The following is a 22,735-nucleotide window of genomic DNA, read 5'->3' as shown; positions in this document are numbered from 1 at the left end:
CGAGAGATCGCTGCCAGATCTACCTTGATGGAGGCGTGAGCCAGTCCCGATTTAGCCAATGACAGTAACTACAGAAGTACTTGAGGGGCTGTGAACCTCAGAGGGTTGAGCTTCTGCGACCGGCACCAAGTCGCAAAGCGCTTCCATTTGTGTCCGTAGCACTTAAACTTAAATGTAGACGACGCACTGGCCTTGTCAAGTAGCTCCCCGCAAGATCATATCTAGTGAACTCTAACGCTGCAGGAGCCAGGCCTTCAGGTTCAGAGACCCCGGGTCATGGAGTAGAATTGCGCTTTTTTCCCCTGGCGAAAAGATCCGCGACCACTGGAAACTTGACTGGAGGGGACTCCGACATGCTAAAATGGTACGGGTACCAGATCTGCCTCGGCCACGCAGCGCGTCAAGGATCATCCTGCAGCGTACCGTCTGAGTTAACTGATGACTCGAAGTAGTAGTGGCAATGGAGGGAACGGACACAGAAACAGGACTTCCCAATGGAATGAGAATGCGTCGCCCATGCTCCCTGGCTGGGTGAATCTGCTGGCGAACCTCTGGCACTTGGTGTTCGTCGCTGTCGCAAAAATATCGATCTGGGGGCAGCCCCAATTGAGGAAAATGTTGTCCACTTGATCCAGCCGAAGCTCCTACTCGTAGCAAGAGCGCAGCTCCCTGCTGAGACAGTCGGCGGCAGTGTTCTTTACTCCTGCAAGGTGAATCGGAACTAGGAACATCCCCTGGGTGACGGCCCAGTGCCACAAGTCCTGCTCCTCTTTGGAGAGTCCTGGGGATCTGGTGCCCCCCTGTTTCCAGATGTAAAACATTGTGGTGATATTGTCCATGAAGACTCTCACCACTTTGCCCTTGAGGGACGGTAGAAACAACTTGGTCTCAAAACACTGCCCATAGTTCCAGAACGTTGATGTGTAGCGTGGTCTTCTCCGGCAGTCACAGGCCTCTGGCGTGAAGACATCTGGTGCGGGCTTACCATCCCTCCAGGGAAGCGTCTGTCGTGACCATCTCCTGGTATGGGGGGCCCCTGCAAATCCATGCCTCCAGTGATATTGGGGCGCACTCCCCACAACCTTATCACTCGATGTAACTCCTCATCCTGCACGATCCTGTCCTGAAGTCTCCGGACTCCTGGACCCCAACAGGCGTCGAGGAATTCCTGTAGAGAGCGCATCCGCAACCTTCAGATCTGAATCAGTTATATGCATGACGACATAATGCCAAGTAGAGACTTGATGGTCCTCACCGTGGCGACCTTTAGTGCTAACAGCCATCGTAGTTTGCCCAAGATGGCCTATATCCTCTCCTCCGACGGTGACGCCAGGCAGGATACAGTGTCGAGCCTGGATCCCAGGAGCAGCGCATCCTACGATGGAGTCAAGCAAGACTTTGCATAATTCACCGAGAACCCCAGGTCCGTCAGCAGTCGTACGGTCTTCGTTGTGTGGTTGACGGCGAGGTCCTTTGACCTGGCCCGGATGAGCCAATCCAGGTAAGGGTACACATGGATCCCTTGCAGTCGTAGATAGGCCACCACCATAGTCAGGCACTTGGTGAAGACTTTGGGCGCTGACTTCAGTCCAAAGGGATGCACCTTGAACTGGTAATGCTTGCCTGGGGACGTGGAAATACACATCATCTAGATCCAATTATGACAGAAAGTCCCCCCTCCTCCAGCTGGCCGACGAGCACGTACTGCAGCGTGACCATCCTGAACTTCTGGGACTTTATGTACTTGTCGAGCCGTCGTAGGTCGAGAATGGGCCTCCAGCCCCCGGTGGTCGGTCTTACAAGAAAGTACCTTGAGTAAACTCCAGAGCCCCAGAGCTCTATCGCCCCCCCACCCCCTTTTTTATTATTATTTTTTTTTTTTTAACAAGGCCCGAACTTCCATCAGCATCTGGAGGTATGTGGTGTTCCTTTCGGGCCACTGGTGGTATTCATGGACACTTCTGTTGAAACTGTAAAATGTGTCGGTGGGCGAGAGCACCCAGCACCCATCGATCGGTGGAGATGGTCTCCCACACACTCAGGAAGTTCGCCAGCCAGCCTCCGACGGGGTGCAGGGGCCCGACGTCTTGGCTGGTTCAGTCCTGCTTGGCGTTCGACGGCGGCCACTTCCGAAGGCCTTGGAGCGACCCCTGTTGGCGTCCTGAGTCAAGGAACGGGATGGTTGGCGGTAAGAGGATGAGACCCCGCCGAAACCCTTTGAAGACCGCTCAGACTTCCCTCCCAAGGAACGAAAGGATGGCCGGTGTTGCTGTAGAGTGCCCAAGGCATCGGCCGTCTCCGTGTCAGTCTTGATGGCCTGGGGGGATTCAGCAACGGCCTTCCCGAACAGGCTGTCTCCGAACGACATGTTCAGAACCCTCGTCTGGACCTCCTGCCTGAAGTTGGTGGCTTTGAGTCAGCCATGACAGTGAAGGCAACCCCCGTAGCCCAACTGGCAGAAAGCTGTGTCCACAATGCCCAGTGCCGCCGTGATGGCGTGGTCTGACGCCACCTCGCCTTTCTGGAGGATCTGCAAAGCCTCGACCTGTTTGTCATTGGGGAGGAAATCCAGAAGCAGAGCCATCTTGCACCAAATCTCATGGTCGTATCTGACCACGATCGCTAAGGTGTTGGCCACTTTTACAGTCGTTGATGAGTAGATTACCTTTCTACCCATGGAATCGCATTTCTTACCCTCGTTGTCCGGGGCTACAGATGAGGACGATGAACTAGATGATTTCATCCTGGCAGCCGCCGAGACCACAGAATCCAGCAATGGTTGAGACGGCAGGCACTTGGGCGCAGACTCCGGCACCCAGTACTTTTTCTCAAGCCGGCCTCTCTTCTTTGGGGTTGAAGCAGGGTTCTTCAGCAGTGCCAGCCCCTGATCCCAAACGTCGTCCAGCAGCAGTACCGACAGGATAGTCTTCCTCTTTGCCTCCTGGTATTGGTACATAAAGTGTCAACAACGTCACCGGTAGTGCCGTTGGTGCTGGCAGAGCCGTCAGAAATCTCCTCTGAATCTCCAACACCAGAGTATCGAGAGGATATCCTGTGACAAGTCTCTAGGAGGCACCTGGGGGACAGGGTCACTGGGCCTAGTGCCCATGTCGTTGTCCCCATCGACTGTATAGATGTAGCCGCCCCCTCCAGCGGGCATCTCTTCGACGTTCCCATCGTTGTCGTCACCACCGTGGATGGTGCAGACGGAAAATCAATCCTCGTCGGACCAAGAAATGTCTGTGTCATGGAGTTCTTCTCCACCCCCCACCCCCCTTTTTTTGGGTCCTGAGGGTGGTGGACACGGAGACGGCTCAGGCCTTGGGTGTTCTTCATCAACGACGGCCGTCCTTTCGGAACTCCGGAGGCAAGCAAGGTGCCTCCAAAGGATTCGGCGGCAGTTCCTCGTACCACCAAGCGGCCCGCTCCTCATCGCAGGAAGCCTACAGAGGACGCAGCAAGACGGGAGGTTCTCATCGTCGTTGCCAAGGTGGCAAGACCGCGGCCAAGCAGGACTGAACCAGCCATGGCGTCGGGCCCCCACCCAAGCACCCCAGTGGGAGGCCGCCTGGCGAAATTCATCAGCGTCTGGGAGTCCATCTCCACCTACCGTTGGGTGCTAGATGCCCTGGCCCGCGGGCATACCCTGGAATTTCAGAGGTGTCGTCCCCGTATACCACCCATGGCCAGGAAGGAAAACCATGTCCCACAACTACTTCTGGAGGTACGAGCGATGCCAAGGAAGGGAGCCATAGAACTCGTCCCAAAAAGGCTTTGGGGTTCCCGAGTGTACTCGCGGTACTTCCTCGTCCGGAAGAAGACCGGCAGTTGGTGACCCATCCTGGACCTTCGCCGTCTAAACAAGTGCATCAAGTCTCAGAAATTCTGGATGGTCACCCGCCAGTACGTGCTGGGACAGCTGGAGGGAGGCGATTTCCTATCGTCGCTGGACCTGGAGGATTCCTACGTCCACATCCCCATTCTAAAGGGACATCACAAATTCCTACGATTCGTGGTCCAGGGGCGGCATTACCAGTTCAAAGCCCTTCCCTTCGGATTGAAGTCAGCGCCCAGGGTATTCACCAAGTGCCTGGCACCAGTGGCGGCTTGGCTGCGCCTGCAGGGGATTCATGTCTACCCCTACCTGGACGACTGGCTCATCCGAGCAAAGTCAACAGACCTCGCCGTCGATCACACTGCAAAGACCATCCAACTGCTCACGGATCTGGAATTCTCCATCAACTTTGCGAAATCCCACTTGGTACCGTCGCAAGTCACCCTGTGCCTGGGAGCCAGACTCGACACAGTGGCCTCCCCGTCGGAGGAAAGGATAAAGGCCATCCTGGGCAAGGTACAATGGCTGTTGACCATGGAGGTGGCCAGGGTGAGGTCCATCAAGTCCGTACTCGGCATGATGTCATTGTGCATCTAACCTTGTGCGCCTATGCAGGCTAAGGATGCGACCACTGCAGGAATTCCTAGACGCCTGTTGGGGTGCAAGAGTCCGGAGACTTTGATGCAAGCGGCGGGCAGTTTCAAGGACAGGATCACACTCAACGAGTCTTTCCGCTAGGTGATCCGGTGGTGGGCACCCGCACGTATCTAGCGGCGGGCATGGACTTCCAGACCCCAGCACATCAGAAACTGCGACAACTGACTCCTCCCTGGAAGGATGGGGAGCGCACACCGGAGATCTCCATTTAAGAGGCCTTTGGCTCCCGGAGGAGAGGTCTCTGCACATCAATGTCCTGGTGCTCCGAGCCGTGTTCTGGGCCCTCAGGTCGTTCCTTCCGTCCCTTAAGGGTAAGGTGATAAGGATCTTCACCGACAACACCACCACAATGTTCTAAATAATGAAGCAGGGGGGGCACCAGATCCCCAGCCCTATCCAAGGAAGCGCAGGATCAGTGGCACTGGGCCGTCGCCCAAGGGATGTTTCTGGTACCGTTCCAGCTGGTAGGAACTAAGAACACCATCACCGACTCACTCAGGGAGCTGCCCTCGTGCCACGAGTGCGACCTGCGGCACAATCAAGTGGATCTCCTATTCAGACGATAGGGCAATCCCCAGATCGACCTATTCGCGACGGCGACGAACGCCAAGTGCCGGAGGTTTGCCAGCAGGTTTCCCCAACCGGGGAGCATGGGCGATGCCTTTTCATTCCCCTGGGACGGCCTATTCCTGTATGCGTTCCCACCATTGCTGTTGCTTCTGCGACTCAGTCAACTCAGACGGTCCCGGTGCAGGATGATCTTCGCCGCACTGGCGTGGCCGAGGAAGATTTGGTTCCCGGACCTTCTGAACATGTCGGCGTTCTCCCCCAGTCAAACTGCCGACAGACACGGATCTTCTCGCCAGCGAAGGAGGCGCCATCCTCCACCATGACCCGGGGTCGCTGAACCTGCAGGCCTGGCTCCTACAGCACTAGAGTTCGGAGGGTACGATATCCCGGACTGCAAGGAGGTGCTTGCAAAGGCCAGGGCGTCCTCGACTCAAGTGCTATGGACACAAATGGAAGAGGTTCTCTGTCTGGTGCCGTGCACAGAAGATGAACCCTCTGAGGATTACGGCACCTCAAGTGCTGCCGTACTTGCTATCGCTGGCCAAGGCGGGGCTGGCGAATGACCCCATCAAGATCCATCTGGCAGCTATCTCCCGCTACACCAGAACTCCGGGGCGCTCGTTGCTATGGTCCCATCGCCTGGTAAAGGAGTTCATGAAAGGACTGTTCCGATCGTTCCCGCCGGTGAAGGCCCAGGACCCGGCGTGGGATCTTAACGTGGTGCTGACCAGGCTCATGGGGCCGCCACTCGAGCCGCTGCATTTGGCATCGTTGAAGTTCCTGTCGTGGAAGACAGCGTTTCTTGTGACCATCACCTCCGCATGACGAGTGGGAGAGATCCAGGCCCTTTCCTGTAAACCTCCATACCTGACATTCCACAAGACGAGGGTGGTGCTGAGGGTGCACCCCTCCTTCATGCCCAAGGTGCCGTCGGACTTCCATCTCAACGAGCCCTTGGTGTTACCGGTTTTCTTCCAGTCGTCTTCGTCGCCGGCTGAGAGGACTTTGCACTCGCTGGATGTGGCTAAAGCGCTGAAGTTCTACATGGACTGCACGAAGAGCCTTCAGAAGACATCACAACTGTTTGTGAACTTTGGACCTGTGAACCAAGGGAAGGCCCTCTCGAAGGCTTCCATTTCCAGATGGCTCTCCGGCTGCATCATGCACTGCCACCGGTTGGCAAACTGACCGTTGCCCGGCCGTCCGAGAGCCCATTCGACCAGCGTGATCGCTGCTACCACAGCGTTCTTGTCTGGTGTGCCCCTGCTGGATATCTGCAGGGCTGCTACGTGGAGGTCGACGCACACCTTCACGAGATTCTACTGCGTCGACCGGGATTCCAGGGAGGAGTCCAGGGTCGGCCAGGCAGTGCTGCGCAACCTCTTCGCCTAAAGGTGGGCCTGGTGAGGAGGTAAGAGTTGCTTAATTTTGAGTTGATTAAATGCTTAATGTTGAGCCTTGCCACCTCCCGTGGTTGTGCATGTGTGTACTGCTATGTATACTTGTATTCATGAGCATGTGAATCCAGGCCAGACCCCATGCTGGAGAAGGAACAAGTTACTTACCTGTAACAGTTGTTCTCCAGCATGGGTCTGGCATAGATTCACATGCAAACCCTCCCTCCTACCCCTCTGCGGCTCTTCTCTTGGTCCTACTGCCACTTTATGTGCTACCAAATCTGAAGATGGCTGCCAGAGGAGGGGCTTAGGTAGAGGGCAGTCATTGGCTGGGGGCAGTATGACCCGGAGACCAGTGATTGGTTACTAGTAGAAAGACAGTTCAGAAACTAAACTGATTTTTTCTTTACCGAGGATTCCCAGCCTGACGACGGGGAATATTCATGAGCATGTGAATCGATGCCAGACCCATGCTGGAGAACAACAGTTACAGGTAAGTAACTTGTTCCTTCATGGATGGTTCGGACACCATGCCCTCTTTGACCTTCTCAGGTGTTTACCGCAGCTTCCCCAGGGTAGCTGACTTCCTCTTGGATGAAGAGTTGGAGCGGTGGCTGGAGATCAAGGCTGACTGAGACGATGAACACGCCCTGACCGTCTCAGGACCCGCTTGAGCGTCGACCACGATGGAAGTGGACTCGCTGTGGTTGTCCTTGTGTTGGGCCCCCACGGATGGAGCGCCCTCAAAGGACTTAGAGGCCTGCTCAGGTTGGCTGCATCCGGAAGAGGCATATCCCTGAGAATCACCTGGGGTAGAGGCCCTGGCCTTAAGCCACGCCACCAACTGGACGTGTCAATCCTTCTTTGTGCGTTTGGGAAGTCACGGCAGATCTCACAATCTTCTTTATGCCCCGGGTGTAGACAATACAGGCAATGGGAATGCTTGTCATCCGAAAAAACATTCCGCAAACCACAGCTGGTGCACAGCTTGAAGAGGGAAGCTCTGTCCTTCTCCTCTGACATGATCCGGCAAGGTGTAGGCCTGAATACTTCTGGAAGCTTTCAAGAAGAACACTCAATGATTTCTGCCCTTGAGGGGGCGATGAAAAGATGCCAAAAAACGGGTCGCCGTTAATTGGAAGCGATGGAGCGCACAGGCTCAACTGAACCGAAAACAGAGTTTTCATAGCAACAAACACGTAAAAATGCACAAAGCTCGAAGAGCAAAATGCGATGAACGCTGCGGTAAAAATCTGAAGACGGCTGCCAGAGGAGTGGCTTAGGTAGAGAGCAGTCATTAACTGTGGGCAGTATGGCCCAGAGCTCAGTGATTGGTTCATATGAGAAAGACAGTTTAGAAACAAAACTGAAACTTTTTTCTTTTACGGAGGATTCCCAGCCCGATGACAGGGAATATTCATTAGCATGTGAATCCATGCCAGACCCCATGCTGGAGAAGGGCATTTTCATCATAATATAAACTTTGAAGGATCATCATTTGCAAGATCCCTTCAAGGCATTCATAGCAATTGGTATATGTCTTGGTACCTTCGCATCCAGGCACTTCGCAGATGAAGTCGGGTAATGCAGAGGACTGGGGTTAGGGAGGACAAAAGATTGCAAAGGTTAGCACGGATAGGGATTCTTTCTTTTGCAGATATTACACTAAACAAAAGTGAGAAATCGTTGTTTATTATTTTATCCAATTTTCACTTCCTTTGTGAGCGTTAGGAACCTACAAGGACTAGGTAGTTGTGGTCAACTGTAGTGTGTGCTTGTATTACCAATGCAATGCAAGCTAATAGAATATTGGTGTAGCATAACAGTGTGGGTTCTCAGTGTTCCACATCGGACAGTCAGGGACTTCAGGATGGGAGACGATAGCCTATGGAAGTATCCACCTTACCTCCTTCCTTCGTTCATATCTATTACCCTGTAACAACAAAGCTAATTCCACTTTTGTACCTGAAAGCTCCAGTGTGGTTCCTGCCGCTTACCAGTATTGTGTGGTGATAGACACTACAAATTGGCGACAAGTTGGTCTTCCCACGTTGAAACTTGGAGCCATGATGAAAGGTGGAGCCACTCTGACGACGGCATGGTGAGGGCTGTGCTGTGCAGTTGCCCATATGCTAATGCCGAAAGAAGATAGCGCTCTGCAATGGTGATGCTGACGATGCTGCACATGGTGCTGAGAGGGGCACAAGAGGCCCAGAGACACTTGGAAGGGCAGTGCCTGAATATAAAATGGTGGCCAGGTGCACTCATCGGTGCATGGCTATTGCAGTGAAACACTGCATTATGGGAGATGTAGTCCCCATAATTGATATTGGTGCAGGGGCGCTATTTTCTGCAAATACTTCACCCAGGAATGAACAGTTTCCTCATGAGATCCTCCTCATCGGCACACCTTCAGTATCCTTTCCCCTCACTCTCTGGCTGACCTCCCTTGGCCCTCCTCCTACTCCCACCTGCGAGGCTAAGAACCTCGGGGTCATCTTTGACTCCACCCTTTCCTTCTCCGCCCACATCTCTGAGGTCTCTAGCTTGGACTATTGTTACAGCCTCTTTCTAAATCTACCTGCCTCTACTCTCCGCCCTCCGCAGCTAATCCAGAACAGGACTGCAAGACTTGTCCTTGGCCTCAAGCCCTGGGATCGTATCTATCCAGCTCTGAAATCTCTTCACTGGCTCCCAGTGGATGCAAGGATTAAATTCAAAACCCTCTGCATTGTCCACAAGGCTTTCTGGGGCCTGGGTCCAAAATACCTTCAGCTATCTCTCCGCAAATACCTCCCCGCTCGAGCTCTTCGCTCCTCTACCTCCAACTCACTCAGGGTCAGTCGTTTTTCTAAGAAAGAAGCTGGGGGTAGATCTCTGTCTTCAGCTGGGGCCTCTCTCTGGAACAGCCTCCCTGCCACTCTAAAACTTGGACCGGAAGCACCTCAAAACAGTCCTCTTTTGTTCTGCCTTTGCTCCCCCTCTCCCCTGCTGATCTGTTCTCTCTTGGCACCGTGCACCTCACCAACTTCTGTCTTTTGGGCCCAGGTACCTGCTCATCCTGTCACCCTCCCGCACTGCCTCTGGGCCACCCCTTGCACTGGCCGACATTCTGAAGCCCCTGAGAGGGAGATTTCAGCACCGACATCGGGAGAATGCATTTTCTCCATAGGAATGCATTGGGGATATTGTTATTTTAGGTGGGAGAAAGTAAAAAAATAGTACTGTCTTTAATGAAAAATGCGGGAGTCTCCCGCTTAAATCGGGAGGGTTGGCATGTATGCACTGGGGCCTGTATCTGTACCCATACAGACCCCCCCCCCTATTTCTTACTGCACTTATCGACCTACCCTGTCTGCTGCCTTAAACCTAGCACTTGCAAATTGCTGGCTGCATTACCACTGTTTGTTGCCTTTATTATTGATTTATTGTTCTGTTTCTCCTCTGCTTTGCACTTTCCACCTCTCCCCCCTTCCATGCACTTTTCCCCCTCCCCCTCGCACTTGCGCGTTCTCAATGTCACTGGGCCGAGTAAGATCGCCGTTTTGTTCTCCCCTGTTCGCCTCCCTTGCCTTATCGCGCTCTGAAACACTTAAGTACGAGCGCGATAGAAAATAAATAAAAAATATCAATCAATGTGCATGTGCCAAGGTAAATGCCAGCGAAAACGTTTATTTTCGTGTTGGGAGCAGCCCCCTTGCGACCTGCACAATCATAATGGAGGTAAAGGCTCCCAACTGTCCTGCAAGGCCGTTGCAGCTGTTGGCGGACAGGAGCTCAGCTGCCCCTGACTGTTCCACAACGAATGTCGTCAAAGGCATGGCGGTCGTATAGCGCTCTGGAAGACAAAGCTAAAAAATGGTGGTGCCTGGGCTTTTAAAGAAGTGCCCCTGCGACGTGCGTGAGCACAGCAGACCACGTCAGTGAGTAAGTGTCTGCAGGACGACGCTTTCATGGAGAGGAGATACGAGGCACAAAGGTTTCATTTCATACAGCGGTGGAAATTTAGAATTGCTGCTGTACAAGGAACACTTACACTTATTATATAGCGGCAGCGGGAATATTTCAATTACTTTTACTTTTAATTGTGGCGGCAGCTGAGGAAAGAGTAATTACAGGGTGTCATGCAACGTAAAGAGTTTTGAATTATCAGTACGGCAGTGGCAGGGGAAATGTTTATTTTCAAGTGCCGCGGCGGCGGCGGCAGTGTAGATTTCTCCAGTAACTTTGACAACAGAGAAAGGAACAAGAGGCTCTTTAATGTGCGCGACTCTTTCCTGACAAGAGAAAGATTTTTTTAATGCGGCCGCAGCATCACTCTCTCTCCTATTTGCACCTGCCTGTGCAGGAGTGGCATTAGGAGAGCGAGAGGTAAGGTAATTCAAGAGGTTTGTGTGAGAAAAGTGCTATTTGGTAAGTACAGTTAAGCGCAAGTGATTTATGCACACATATAAATGCTTTAGAACGTGTATCTTAGTGTAAAAGTACGAATGTTCACTGGTGATGTTCTAGGTTAGTTTGCTGAGATCCAAAGTGATGTTTTACTTTCAAATGGATATATAAAGTGATGCTGCGTTATTCATTCATGTTGACTTGTTTTCTTTACAGATGGACTTGTTTTTGGATGTTTTCATTGGGTGAAAGATTATATGGTTCACCCCCACCTTAAAAGCTCTAAGAAAGGCTAAAAGGAAGGTTGAATCTCATTGGAAGAAATCAGCTACAGTACTAAACAAAAATGATTTTGACAGTGCCGCCCTGGAATACAAACAAGTGCTCCTCACTAAAAGCACGTTATACTATGACAAAATCACCAAGACCAACTTTAAAACCAAATAATTATTCTCAATCCTTAGGGAGTTAGAAACCCAATTCCCCCAGTGGAAAGTTCCAACAAGGATGCAAGCTGGTTTCTAAACATTCATAACGCTCTCCAAGATTAAATCACCCGGGTTCAGTCAGAAATTGAAGGAAAAAAAAAAGTCTAGCCAAACGTCCTGATCCTCCTAGTCATCATAAGAATGCCTCTTACAACAAGAAAGTGCCCCAATTTGAATTCATGGAGGTCACTAACTCAGAAATCCTCAAAATTATCTCAAGTCTAAAACCGTCAAGGTGCCAAGGTGACCCTTGCCCGCCGACAGTCAAAGACTGCACACCCCAACTCACTATGTTCATCACTGATCATATCAATGCATCGTTCAAAAACAACTGTGTCCCCACGGACCTAAATAACGCTTGGGTTTTACCATTACTAAAATAACGACAATCCAATGTTTATTGAAAATATTGGACAGAGTAGCTTACCTCCAAATACAGAAATACCTTCAAGCCAACAACATCCTAGGGTTAAGTCAGTCTGGATTCCGCCCGAAACATGGGAAACAGTACTCCTTGATTTAAAAGTCCAAATGGATGACCTGAAAGATAAAGGGAAGCTAGTCCTTCTCCTGGACCTCTCGGCTGCATTTGATCTTGTGGACCATAGCATCCTGTGCAAACACAGCCTCAGCAGCACAGTTCTCCCCCAACACTACCCAATAGATCAAATCATTCCTATCAGACAGAACAACGAAAGTCTTTTCCCCTAAAGCGGAAGCACCACCCACAGGATCGTGTGTCTCCCCGACTTTGTACAACATCTTTATGAAGCCACTTTTTGACCGACTTGACGACCTGCGCAGATGACACCCAGATCCACATAACGATCACAGGGGACCACGATTCAGACATCGCCACACTCTACGCCATCTACATCACCAATCAAGCTTGGATGGCACATTACAGGCTGTGTTTGAATGACAAGACCGAGTTTCTCCTCATAGGCTCTCAACTCAGACTTGCCAAACTAAATGATGCCTTTAAAGCCTTTAACATTGATGGTAACACCATCAAAGTCTCTAACGAGGTAAAAACACTAGGTGTTTACTTGGACTCGTCACTCTGAGGAAACGCTACCACTTCAGCCACAACTTACATCTGTAAACTCATCAACGCATGCAGACAATTCCTATCACCCGACAGCTGTATCACCCTGGTCAGAGGCCTAATCCTGCCCAGACTATTACTGTAACACCTTAAATGCTGGCACTAAGATCCACAACATCCGTAAACTCCAGGTTCTGCAATATAACACCCTCAGAGCTGCGCTCAACATCCCCAGATCAGCGCATATCTCTTCAATATGACAAAAACTCTACTGGCTGCCGGTACAAGAAAGAATCACATTCAAAACTCTAACCTTGACACACAAATGTCTCGACCAGGTGGCCCCTGCTTACTTGTCAGAGAATCACAATATCACACTATACAAGACCCACTAGAACAGCCTACCTGCACCTCCTTGCAACTCCAAGATTCAAACTTCAAAAACTGGGCGGCAGTAGCGTCCCCATGATTGCCAGTAAGCAATGGAACACCCTGCCGGTCCAATTAAGAGCACAAGAATCCTTTTGGATATTCCATAGACAACTCAAAACATACCTCTTCACTCGTGGCCTGGGTGATTAAAACCCCCCCACCCACGTCTGCTGAACTTATTGAACCCCCACCAGTCAACCACACTCTCCCACATGTAACTTTGTAAATATTGTACCTATAATAATGCATCCGAACTGTATCTAATATGCCTGTTGCCTACTGTATATATGTAAAATTGTGTAACAATTGTAAAAAAAAAAATCTTTATGAAAACGCCCAGATGCCTTTGGGCTTGGCAATCTATATAAGCAACAAAATAAATATGTAAAAAGTGTGCTGTTATATATTCAAAGTATAAATTATTTTCTTTGCTGGTGTGACATTTAAAAAGGTATTGATATTCAGAAAATGAGGACAATCTGCTTGTATCTTGTCAAATTAAATGACAGGATCTTTTGTGTGAAAATTGGTGGCGAGTGTGTCTGGTCCTGGTTATATTGTAGTATGGTTACAGATACTGAGTGAGTATTATGCGTATGTTTGTGATAGCGTTTTGGACATTGCAGGCCTGAGACCCCATGTTGCAGGTGGGGTGGAAGGTGAGTATGCTGTGATGGTTGTGAATGTATTTGTGAATGGTTTGTGCTCGAAGGTGGCAGCTTTGAGATCTGTGAGAGGCAGTCCCGGATACGTGGTGGTATGTTCCCCTGGATGGTTTCGGATGTTAGTTAGGCGGTGTGTTCAGTACGCTTTGGTGGTTGTGATTGTGGTAATGTTTCTGAAGTGTTTGGTTGAGTAGTTTTGGTGTAAAGGGATCCTGTCTGGTTTGGTGTGTGTGTTTCCCCTTCCTGCTGTTGTATAAGGAAGGGGAATGTGTAGTGTGTGTCTGTATTGCCAATTCAATGCAAGCTAATAGAATGTTGATGTAGTGGAACACTGTGGGTCCTCAGCGTTCTACATATGACAGTTAGGGACTTCAGGATGGGAAGCGATAGCCAAAGGATGTATCCACTTTACCTCTCTCTTTTTATTTCCCATTACCCTGTAAAAACATTAATGCTCATTTCACTTTCGTACCCGATGGCTCCAGTGTGGTTCCTGCCACTTAGCAGTATCCTGTAATGATTGACACTACATCAACATACTGTTATGGCACTGCAGCTTCTGCCGAATCTTATATTTGCTGGGACATGACAGACTGTTGGCAATGAGTCATCAATAGGCAATGAAAAAAAATGAAACCTTACAGTCATAATGTTAGTGGGCACAGAATCGGCAGCGACCAACCAATGGCAGAAAATAAAATCTTAGGATGCAAACATATGAGGAATCATGTGTAAATTGTACAGAAAGGATAAGAATAGTAACAGGAACTCACCCTCCCCAGGTAGATGCCTTTTTACTTTGCAAACCAACATGTACTTCTCTAGACCAACCAACCACTAGATGGGAGCCTATGCAAAGCATAGGAGTCTAAACAGATTCACAAGCCACAGAAAAGAAGACATTCTTCTTGGGTTTGACTTTATGAAAAATAAATGAAACATGGAATTCTAAAGCTCCTCCGTGAGGGTGGGGTGAGCCATTAATTACCTTCACTTCTTCTGCCTTAGGACTGCCCAAGTATTCATCCACCTCCATTTTGAACTCGGTCTGCATGCTGACAACAGGACTCCCCACCATGCCAAGTGTGGTCACCGTATCAGAGTTGATACCATCTTTGTAGTTAGGAGAGAAAGCAAGATGCTGCTCCAAGGATGGTGGCGTTGGAAACATCCTCTGAAGGTCTGCAGCAGCTGAAGTCCGTGCAAAAGAATACGACATGTTAACATTCTAAATGTAGATAATGACCTAAAGTTTGTTTGGTGAATTTAAGTCATAACCTTGATAGTCAGTTTCTATTGCAGTGGTTATTGCAAAGTGCACAGAATCCTAGTGTAAACCATACGATTGTATTACTCTAGTACAGAAATTAAAAACATATCTGCCTTCTGTAAATTATACTCACCATGTTAACATCAAAAGTACTTCATACTAATAGTTATATTATATATAACCTTAGTGCAGAGTAGGTCCTGTGAGGGACGAAGAATCAACGGAAGGCTCAAAGCCAAGATCTCTGGTTTAAGGATTTGTATTTAATATCAACAGAAATAAGAGATGTTTAACTGAGAACACCTGGTGGGGGTTTGATATAAAAAGCTTAAGGCTTCTCAATAGGACCATGGTTGCAGGTCCTTACCTTGCGCTTCCTGGGGGCAAAAAGTCACTAGGTCTTGGGGAGGGTTTAAGTGCCCCACACTTCTTTCAAGGCTGTTTGTGATGGCTTGTCTGGTTGGCTCTGGGAAAATGCTCCCCTGCCATTTCTGGTGTCTTGGGTCACCTCAACCTAGGCCAGGTGTCATACCAAGATCTTTTAAGATCAATGTGGGCCCTGGGTTTGTCAGGTTGAACAACTTCTCTAGGGTTGTTGGGACTTCTGTGGGTGCTGCACCTGCACCAACCTAGTAGCCTCTCCATGAGCTGGCGTCCGGACCATCCTCTCTCTAGTAGTGCCCCAACTTGGGCACCATCACCTTCTTGTGCCTTTTCCTCTTCTCCCTTTACGTTCACTTTCCCGAGCACCATCAATCTAACTAGGTCGTCCAGCATTTTTGTCTTGACCTTTCCTTTTTATCCTCTGTTTTAATCTCCTCCTCCCCACGCTGTTCCTCTGGCTTCTAAAATTTAAAACCACGCCGCCCTTGATATTCTACCGCTGCTCCTCTGCACTTTTGCTCCCTTTCCTCCTCACAACGGTCCACATAGTCTGATATTCTCCTTTCCTTCTCCTCAATGCTCCTCCCTCTGTACCTTTCCTCCTCGCTGCTCCACCATAAACAGTCTTTCACTCGATGTTCCTAACATCCAAAGGACATCGTCTGTCCTTTGCCCTTTTCCTTTTATAATTACTTAGCACCTAATGGCTTGAGGGTTTTTAGCTGAGGCGGAGTTGTGAATGTGTGTCGTGATTGGCTAGCATATGGTCAAACTACATAATGGTCATCTGCCAATTTGCTAGTGGCCAGAGCGTAGCTTCTATAGCCATGGTTACTTCAAGGGCTACCATCTCGGATTCTCTGATATGAAACTTCGTGCCAGTGGGAATTAAGCCTCTCTGATGCAGATGGGATTATACCAGCACAAAAGGAGCTAAAGGGGCCCAGTAAAGGAGCTAGAACAGTGGTCTTCAAACAGTGGGCTAGCCCCCCCTACAGGAGCCAAATGATGTATAGAAAATATAAGCATTTAGTAGAAAATATGAGCAGTTATAGCTTGGGGGGTGGCTGTAAACCATATTTTACTCAAGAGGGGGCTCAATATCAAAAAGTTTGAAATTCACTGGGCTAGAGGGCGATTACAAAGTGTTGGGTTCTCTTCCTGCCGTAAGGTGTCACTGCCCAACCAACAGTTCGCAGGGGTATCAGAGGAAGACCGACTATGTGGCCCTTGGACTACCTTGCCAGTTTTGTTCATAGGCTTCTCTTCCTAGTACCTTAACCCCTCTAGAGCCAGCCTTTTGACCTATTGGCAACTGGCCCATCTGGGAGTCACTCTAGTGGTTTTCTCACCTTCAAGGCATGGCTAGTTCTTTTTGACAATGGTTTAAGGTTCTTGGAAGGGACCATACTCAAGTCAGATGGTTGGCTGGGAGTTTGGAGGAGCTTTCATATACACCCACCTGGTTCCTGTATGACAATGAGTGGTGGTCTCCTGCTCCTACTACGGTCAACCCAGTCGCATCAACCAGCCTCCAATATGGAACTTCTGCACAGTCCATAAATTGCGTAACCTATGGAAGTTATAACTAATGTTGAAGACATACATGCCTGCAGGCATGTCTATGTCACTCATGTCATTCACAGAATGAAGAGTATTGGGGTGATAGACTTGAAAGAAAAGGATAGTATCAGCCGTCTTAAAAGAATCTTCTTTGAAATGTAGTAGTGTAAGCCCCCTCAACGTCAGTTTTGAAGTCCTGTATTAAAACTAGGAAATCATTTTTCAATCTAAAGTCCTTGAATAATACATCTAATAGAGCTATAATTCAACGTGTTTTAGTAATACTGACATGGTCTTCTGCACTTTGTTCATATTACAGGCCAACACTTTTTCACGCCTAATCTGGTGCTTTCTCAGGCCCAACAAATCTTAGAACCAACATTTTCTCCTTAACGTGTGGATAACAGACGAACAGTATATGTTTCTTATACCAGTTAATTGACACCATCCCTTCACCATTTAAATAGTATGATCGCTTGGGTGCTGTAATGAGCCTGTAGACTGCTCCTCAGAGAGACCATGAGTTGCTCCGCAATGAAACAGGCATCAGATTCACAGGCGAGCAACTCACTGACTCAATACAGCACACCACGATCATACAGTTTAAACTAGTAAATTAGCCAGTTTAACCAGTTAAACTTTGGGTGGTCTCAGTGACAAGAAGGTTTACCGTTTACATTTCCAGTTAAAACAGCTTGTCTACTTTTCTTACTTGGAGGAAATGGTATGGCCGTCCTTCCTCCCTTGCCAGAAACACGTTCTTCAGCCCCTGTTGCAGTCACCTTGGATGACCGAGTATGTGGAGACACTCCCTGTAGACAATATTACAAACATAAAACAAATTTGGTTTACCGGACAGTCTGAATATGGAAGCAAGTACAAAAATAACTTGGGGACATTTTTGAAACTTAATTGTGTTTACTATTCAAAACAGAAATCTAATTTATACTCATATTTAAAATTGTACTGAAGACAAGAGGATGTATTTCAGTTGTAAGAATGCTGACCTAAGGGGATCTAGTGTTATTTTAAATGAGCAGCACCACTTATTGATTACTTGCTACACCCACATCAACAAGGTCTCTGCAGCCATTGAGAGGATTTGGGAGGAAAACATGCAGATTAAAATTCATCTACTGAAGACAAAAATGTTGAGAAAAGAAAGGACAGTTAACTCTTTCAGACAGAATTTCATTTTTGAGATTCTGGATCCCTACCTTTCTAGGTCTCCTGAAAATGTTGCTGATTTCCAGGAGTTTTATCATTTGTTTCCTAGTTGGAGGAACTTCTAATGATGTCACCCTGCACTGCAACCATTTTCTGATGTGGTACCCTTCGTGACCCATATGGCTATCATGACAGGGGTGTGTTTTAAGCACTTTGAATTACCTCAAAGTGTGTTGTGGAGTAGGCTGGCGGTAGCTGTAATTTAATTTTTGCAATAGGGCGGTAGCCACTTCAAGCGCATTAATAACCCAAAGCAAGCTATTGAGGTAGTAAAGCATTTTTAAACGTTGGTCCCAGCCATTTTGTTTGGGACCATCAATTTGCCTATGGGGACCTTGAGGCAGGGTCAAAATGGCTGCTTTGCTGATGGATGCACAAAGGTACTCGCAGCTTTATTTTAAGCCAGTTGGGACCGGCTGAAAGTCCTCTAGATAGCCCAATCAACAGCCAGTGTGGGAGTGCCAGGGTGTTCTGCAGTTTATAGGGCAAGCGCCAAGCCATTGTGCACTTTCCTGGAGTGTAAATGGTGGGCTGGCTTAGGTCGGTATGATGTTTCATCAACAGACAATATTACAACAGATGTTTTTACCAGAGAATTTTGCTGAAAAATAATAATCGAAAATATGGGGGATGGGGTGGGAAAGGGCAGATAAGTGGGTCGGGGGAAATCGGGAATAAAAAAATGTGTAGGGGATTGTGGCAGGGGGACCACCCAAAAATATTTTTAAAGAATTTGATGGCTTTTTTGAGCAAAATTCTCTCGTAAAAACATCAGTCGTAATAATGTCTGTCAATTATATGACATAGAACCCTCAGGTCAGCCCTCAGGTGAATATATTATCAGAGTATATGTACTTGAGCACATGTGAGACTGCTGCTGAAGATGGGCTGTATCTGAGGATCAAGGTGTGGCCATACTTTTTGCACACTGGCGCCTTTGTCCTTGCAAACTGCTCCTTCCCAGCTGGTGGGAATTAGGCATAAGGCTCTTCCTTTGATTCCTGACTCTGTTTGAGCTGCCTGGACTGGCTGTCCTGTCACGAACCAACTACCGTACCTGCAGTGCTGCCACGGTAGCAAATCCTTAAGGCCTAAGTGCTTTAAAGTGAGTAGTGTTCCCAACCTGGAAGTCGATTGGCTCGATGCTGCGCCACTGGGTTGGCTCCTACCTTTGTCCTCACCCTGAGACCATGCATGCTGGTTGGTGACCTGAACCCTTGATTGGGTTCTTCTGTGATCCTGTTGCTGTCTTTGCGGCTTAGTCTTTTACCACATTGGTCGTCCTCGCATGTGTCCTTGTTGGCTCCTTTCATCATCTGGATCCTTTGCTGGGTCACGGGTTGGAGCGCTCAACTCCAAGTCCCCAAATGCGACTAACCAGAGCTAAACCCAGTACCCTCCGTGCATCTGCGGTTCCTGGGCTGAATTCTTCACGCCCAATTCCAGAGAACCTGTCCTCGGAGACTGGAGTCTTGTTACCATAGTTGGTTCCATCCGCAGGGGCTCCCTTTTCCCTCCCTCTGCGGCTAATTTTTACTGCCTGTAGTGGACTTTGTGCTCACTCTTCAACTAGATCTGCCTGACCTGAAGTTTCTCTGACCCTGGGATGGGGCTACTCTTGGCGTTACCTCTGGCTGGTTGCGCCTTCTGGTCTACTGTCTAATGGAAAACCTACCTTAGTTTATCCTACACCTGTAGAGGACTTATGGTATTTAGCCCCATTGTCTCCCTATACGGAGGAAAAGCTGGAAACTTCCTAACCTCTTTCAAATTGACCTGCTAAGGTACTTACCATACAGGCACTTACCTGGGGACCCATATGACTGAGTTTTTAGTGTTCTAGTGATTATATATTTTTGTATAATAAAAAATTGCAGTTCACTCTGTGCATAGGAAATCATGGTGTAACAATAACCAGTGGTGGTTAAATGGTCTAATTCTATAGGTGAAGTAGGACGTATCCAGGCCTAGTATTGTAAATAAAAGTGTCAGTATTGTATGAGCAAATCCCTTCCTCTTCTTTTTAGCGCTTACATAGATCTAGAACTTACCAGTTAGGTAAGAATGATATTGCATCTCCTGGAGTGAAGCCCAAGTAGAAAATGCCTCACTTCTGTTTCTTGATTTATCCTTTCATTGCTGGTATTTTTAAAATACTTCTGCTGTGTTTTTTTAACCTTAATGCTATATACATCTATATATATATATATATTACATGGCCTGCGGTAGCGGCCATGTAGTTATGGTTAAGTTGCTAAACCCATAGGAAGAGCACTTTTTGGGCGGCTTATAACTTCGCTCCCCCTGGACGAATCCTCACCAAACTTTGCAAAAAAATGTATATGGCCCACTCCGAATTTTGCGAGTTTTGGTCAAGCTGGGGGGGATTGGGGAGAGATTGTGGGCAAATGGGAAATCCATCCAGTAGTTTTTTTTTTTTAAACTACCAAAAAGTAGGTCCCAAAAAATGAGTGATATCTATGTCCGTTCCAGACATAATTATCACTCATTTTTTGCACTATGCACTTATGAATATATTCGGTATGTAGACCCTAATTCTCATTTTGATATGCTGGGATTGTACCACAAAGGGGTCTGTAATCGACAGAATGTGTTAGCAAGGTGACCAATATCATGTTGCAATCATTCTTGCACTTGAAAAACAAGGCCACGCACCAATGCGTGAATAGGACAAGTGGATACCCCTAAGTTAGATGTACAAAATGCCACAGCAAAACATCACAGGTGGCAAAAGCAGCACTACCCGCAGGGCTAAGATGTAATTTTCTCTGTATTGTCGGGTTCAGTCCACCAAGAAAAATAAGAATGCGACCATGCACAAGGCATTGGCTGTTCCTTTATTGGTTTCTTGATTGGCTCTGTCTACTTAACTATAAGATAATGAAATGAGACACACGGCATTGTTAAGAAAAGAAAGTAGGACAAACACCATGAGGCCTGTGGGGGCGCCCGAAAAGTACAGACAGTAACCCTGCAGTAGTTGGCTTCATTCCAGTTCATTGCAGTTTACTATGTTTGGCATGGACATTGGAGAGACGCTAACTTAATAAAGTGCAAGTGGCAGAATGTATAAAAATAAAGCTAATCTCATTACTAACTGTCCATACATGAAACTATGCAAAGATGGCCGACATGGCAAACCTGGAATGTGGCAAGCAAGGTAACATAGTCCTCTCTTTACTTCTAAACCCTCCTTCTCTAAATGAACTTCTGAGATGAGGCACTCGTGAACAAGCAGCAAGTCAGCCGCGAAAAGCGCAAACGTCTCGGCAAAACTATTTTGCCACACTTTGGGAGGACTGTATTATGATTTGCTTTTTTGTAAAAACTTTGGATGTGCTGTGATTTTCCCCGATTTTTGTAATGACAAATTAATGACTGCGAATCCGGAACATTTCCTTTTCTGATCTTGTGGAGAGTGCTGCTTGTCTTGTCTGAACGAAACAATCAGCAAACTATAAACATATCTATATCTGTATCTATATATTACATGGCCTGCGGTAGCGGCCACCTAGTTATGGTTAAGTTGCTTAACCCATAACTAGAACATTTCAGAGGTTTTTCGGTTTTACTTATAACCATAACGTCCCTTTAACAAAGCTTTTTCATTGAATCCCCCTCATCCCCCCATTTCTCCCCCCCACCCATCTCTCCCCCTCTCACCCCCCCCATCTCTATCCATCTCACTGGGCCTGCGATAGCGGCACAGTAGTTATGGTTAAGTTGCTAAACCCATAGGAAGAGCACTTTTTGGGCGGCTTATAACTTTGCTCCCAATGGACGAATCCTCACCAAACTTTGCAAACATAGTATATGGCCCGCTCCGAATTTCTTTGCAAAGTCTGGTGAAATTCTGACAAGGGGGGGGGGGGGGGGACGAAGTTCTAGAGGGGTGGTCCCAAAATGTCTTTTTTCCATAGACTGAATGGAGTCAAAACAATTAATGATATCTGTGTCCTGTCCGCGGACTCCCTTCCCTGTTCAGTCCGCGGACAGGACGGATTGGCTTAGAGGGCAACATGGTGTCCGCGGACATCGGACGCGCCCAGTGATTGGATGGTGAAAAGCGTGAAGTACGTCAGATTTTTGGAAACACCCGCCATCTTGGATTCGCGGACAGCGGCTGGTGTCCGCGGACATCGTGGTAAAAACATATTAAAAACACAACATTGCACTTGTCAAACTTATCAAATAATCTCTGGGCAGGAGAAGGTTGATGAGGATGGGGTGGGATACGGCTGCAAGAAGCAAAAAAACAGGTGTTTTTTTTACACGAAAGTACGTGAACAGTCCGAAATGTTCGCAGGTAGTCCTGTGAAGTTGGCGGACAACTCTGCATTACAGGGTTGGTGAAAAGCAGTTCTTGGATGGCACCACTTAATTAAACTGCATCAAATGTTGCACTTATATTCTTGACACAATTCCAAATGGGTCTGCGAGGGTTGGTGGGAGTTTGCAAAAAGATTTTAGATCTACATATAAAAGTTTTCATAAAATCTGAATGGATTTTGTCAAGTGGGGGCTAGGTTATAGGACTATTATATGTGCATACATTTGACACTTTTGAAAAAATAAAACTTGTGCAAGGAGCATTGGCAAGGATCTGAAAGCATGGTTTTGCTAATGTGCCCGTGTTTTAGTTTTATTTTTGAGCAAGTGTCATAATGTAGGTTAAAATAATAATGATCTACCTTTTTGGTGACCAAGGTACAGCTGGTAGCAATGGGCAATGGCCAGATTGTCCGGGTCATGAAATAAGGTCATGATCCGGACAATCTGGCTACTG

At 48.0% G+C, this 22,735-nt stretch overlaps 1 protein-coding gene across 1 annotated transcript in view; it reads right to left on the bottom strand.

Annotated features, from left to right (window-relative positions):
• The window catches only part of MED13L (mediator complex subunit 13L), a 2,324,591-nt gene that overhangs the window by 931,219 nt on the left and 1,370,637 nt on the right, over positions 1–22,735 (bottom strand). Inside the window, exons 14-15 of the mRNA XM_069619219.1 lie at positions 17,414–17,513; positions 14,473–14,675 (exon numbers count right to left, since the gene is read on the bottom strand). Of these exons, the coding sequence (XP_069475320.1) occupies positions 14,473–14,675; positions 17,414–17,513 (303 nt within the window). The remainder of the gene's footprint in view (positions 1–14,472; positions 14,676–17,413; positions 17,514–22,735) is intronic.

Source organism: Ambystoma mexicanum, chromosome 10 (assembly GCF_040938575.1).
Source record: "Ambystoma mexicanum isolate Mex_15411 chromosome 10, UKY_AmexF1_1, whole genome shotgun sequence".
NCBI lineage: Eukaryota > Metazoa > Chordata > Amphibia > Caudata > Ambystomatidae > Ambystoma > Ambystoma mexicanum.
Note: the sequence above shows the minus strand (reverse complement) of the source record. Positions and strands in the feature narration are given on the sequence as shown.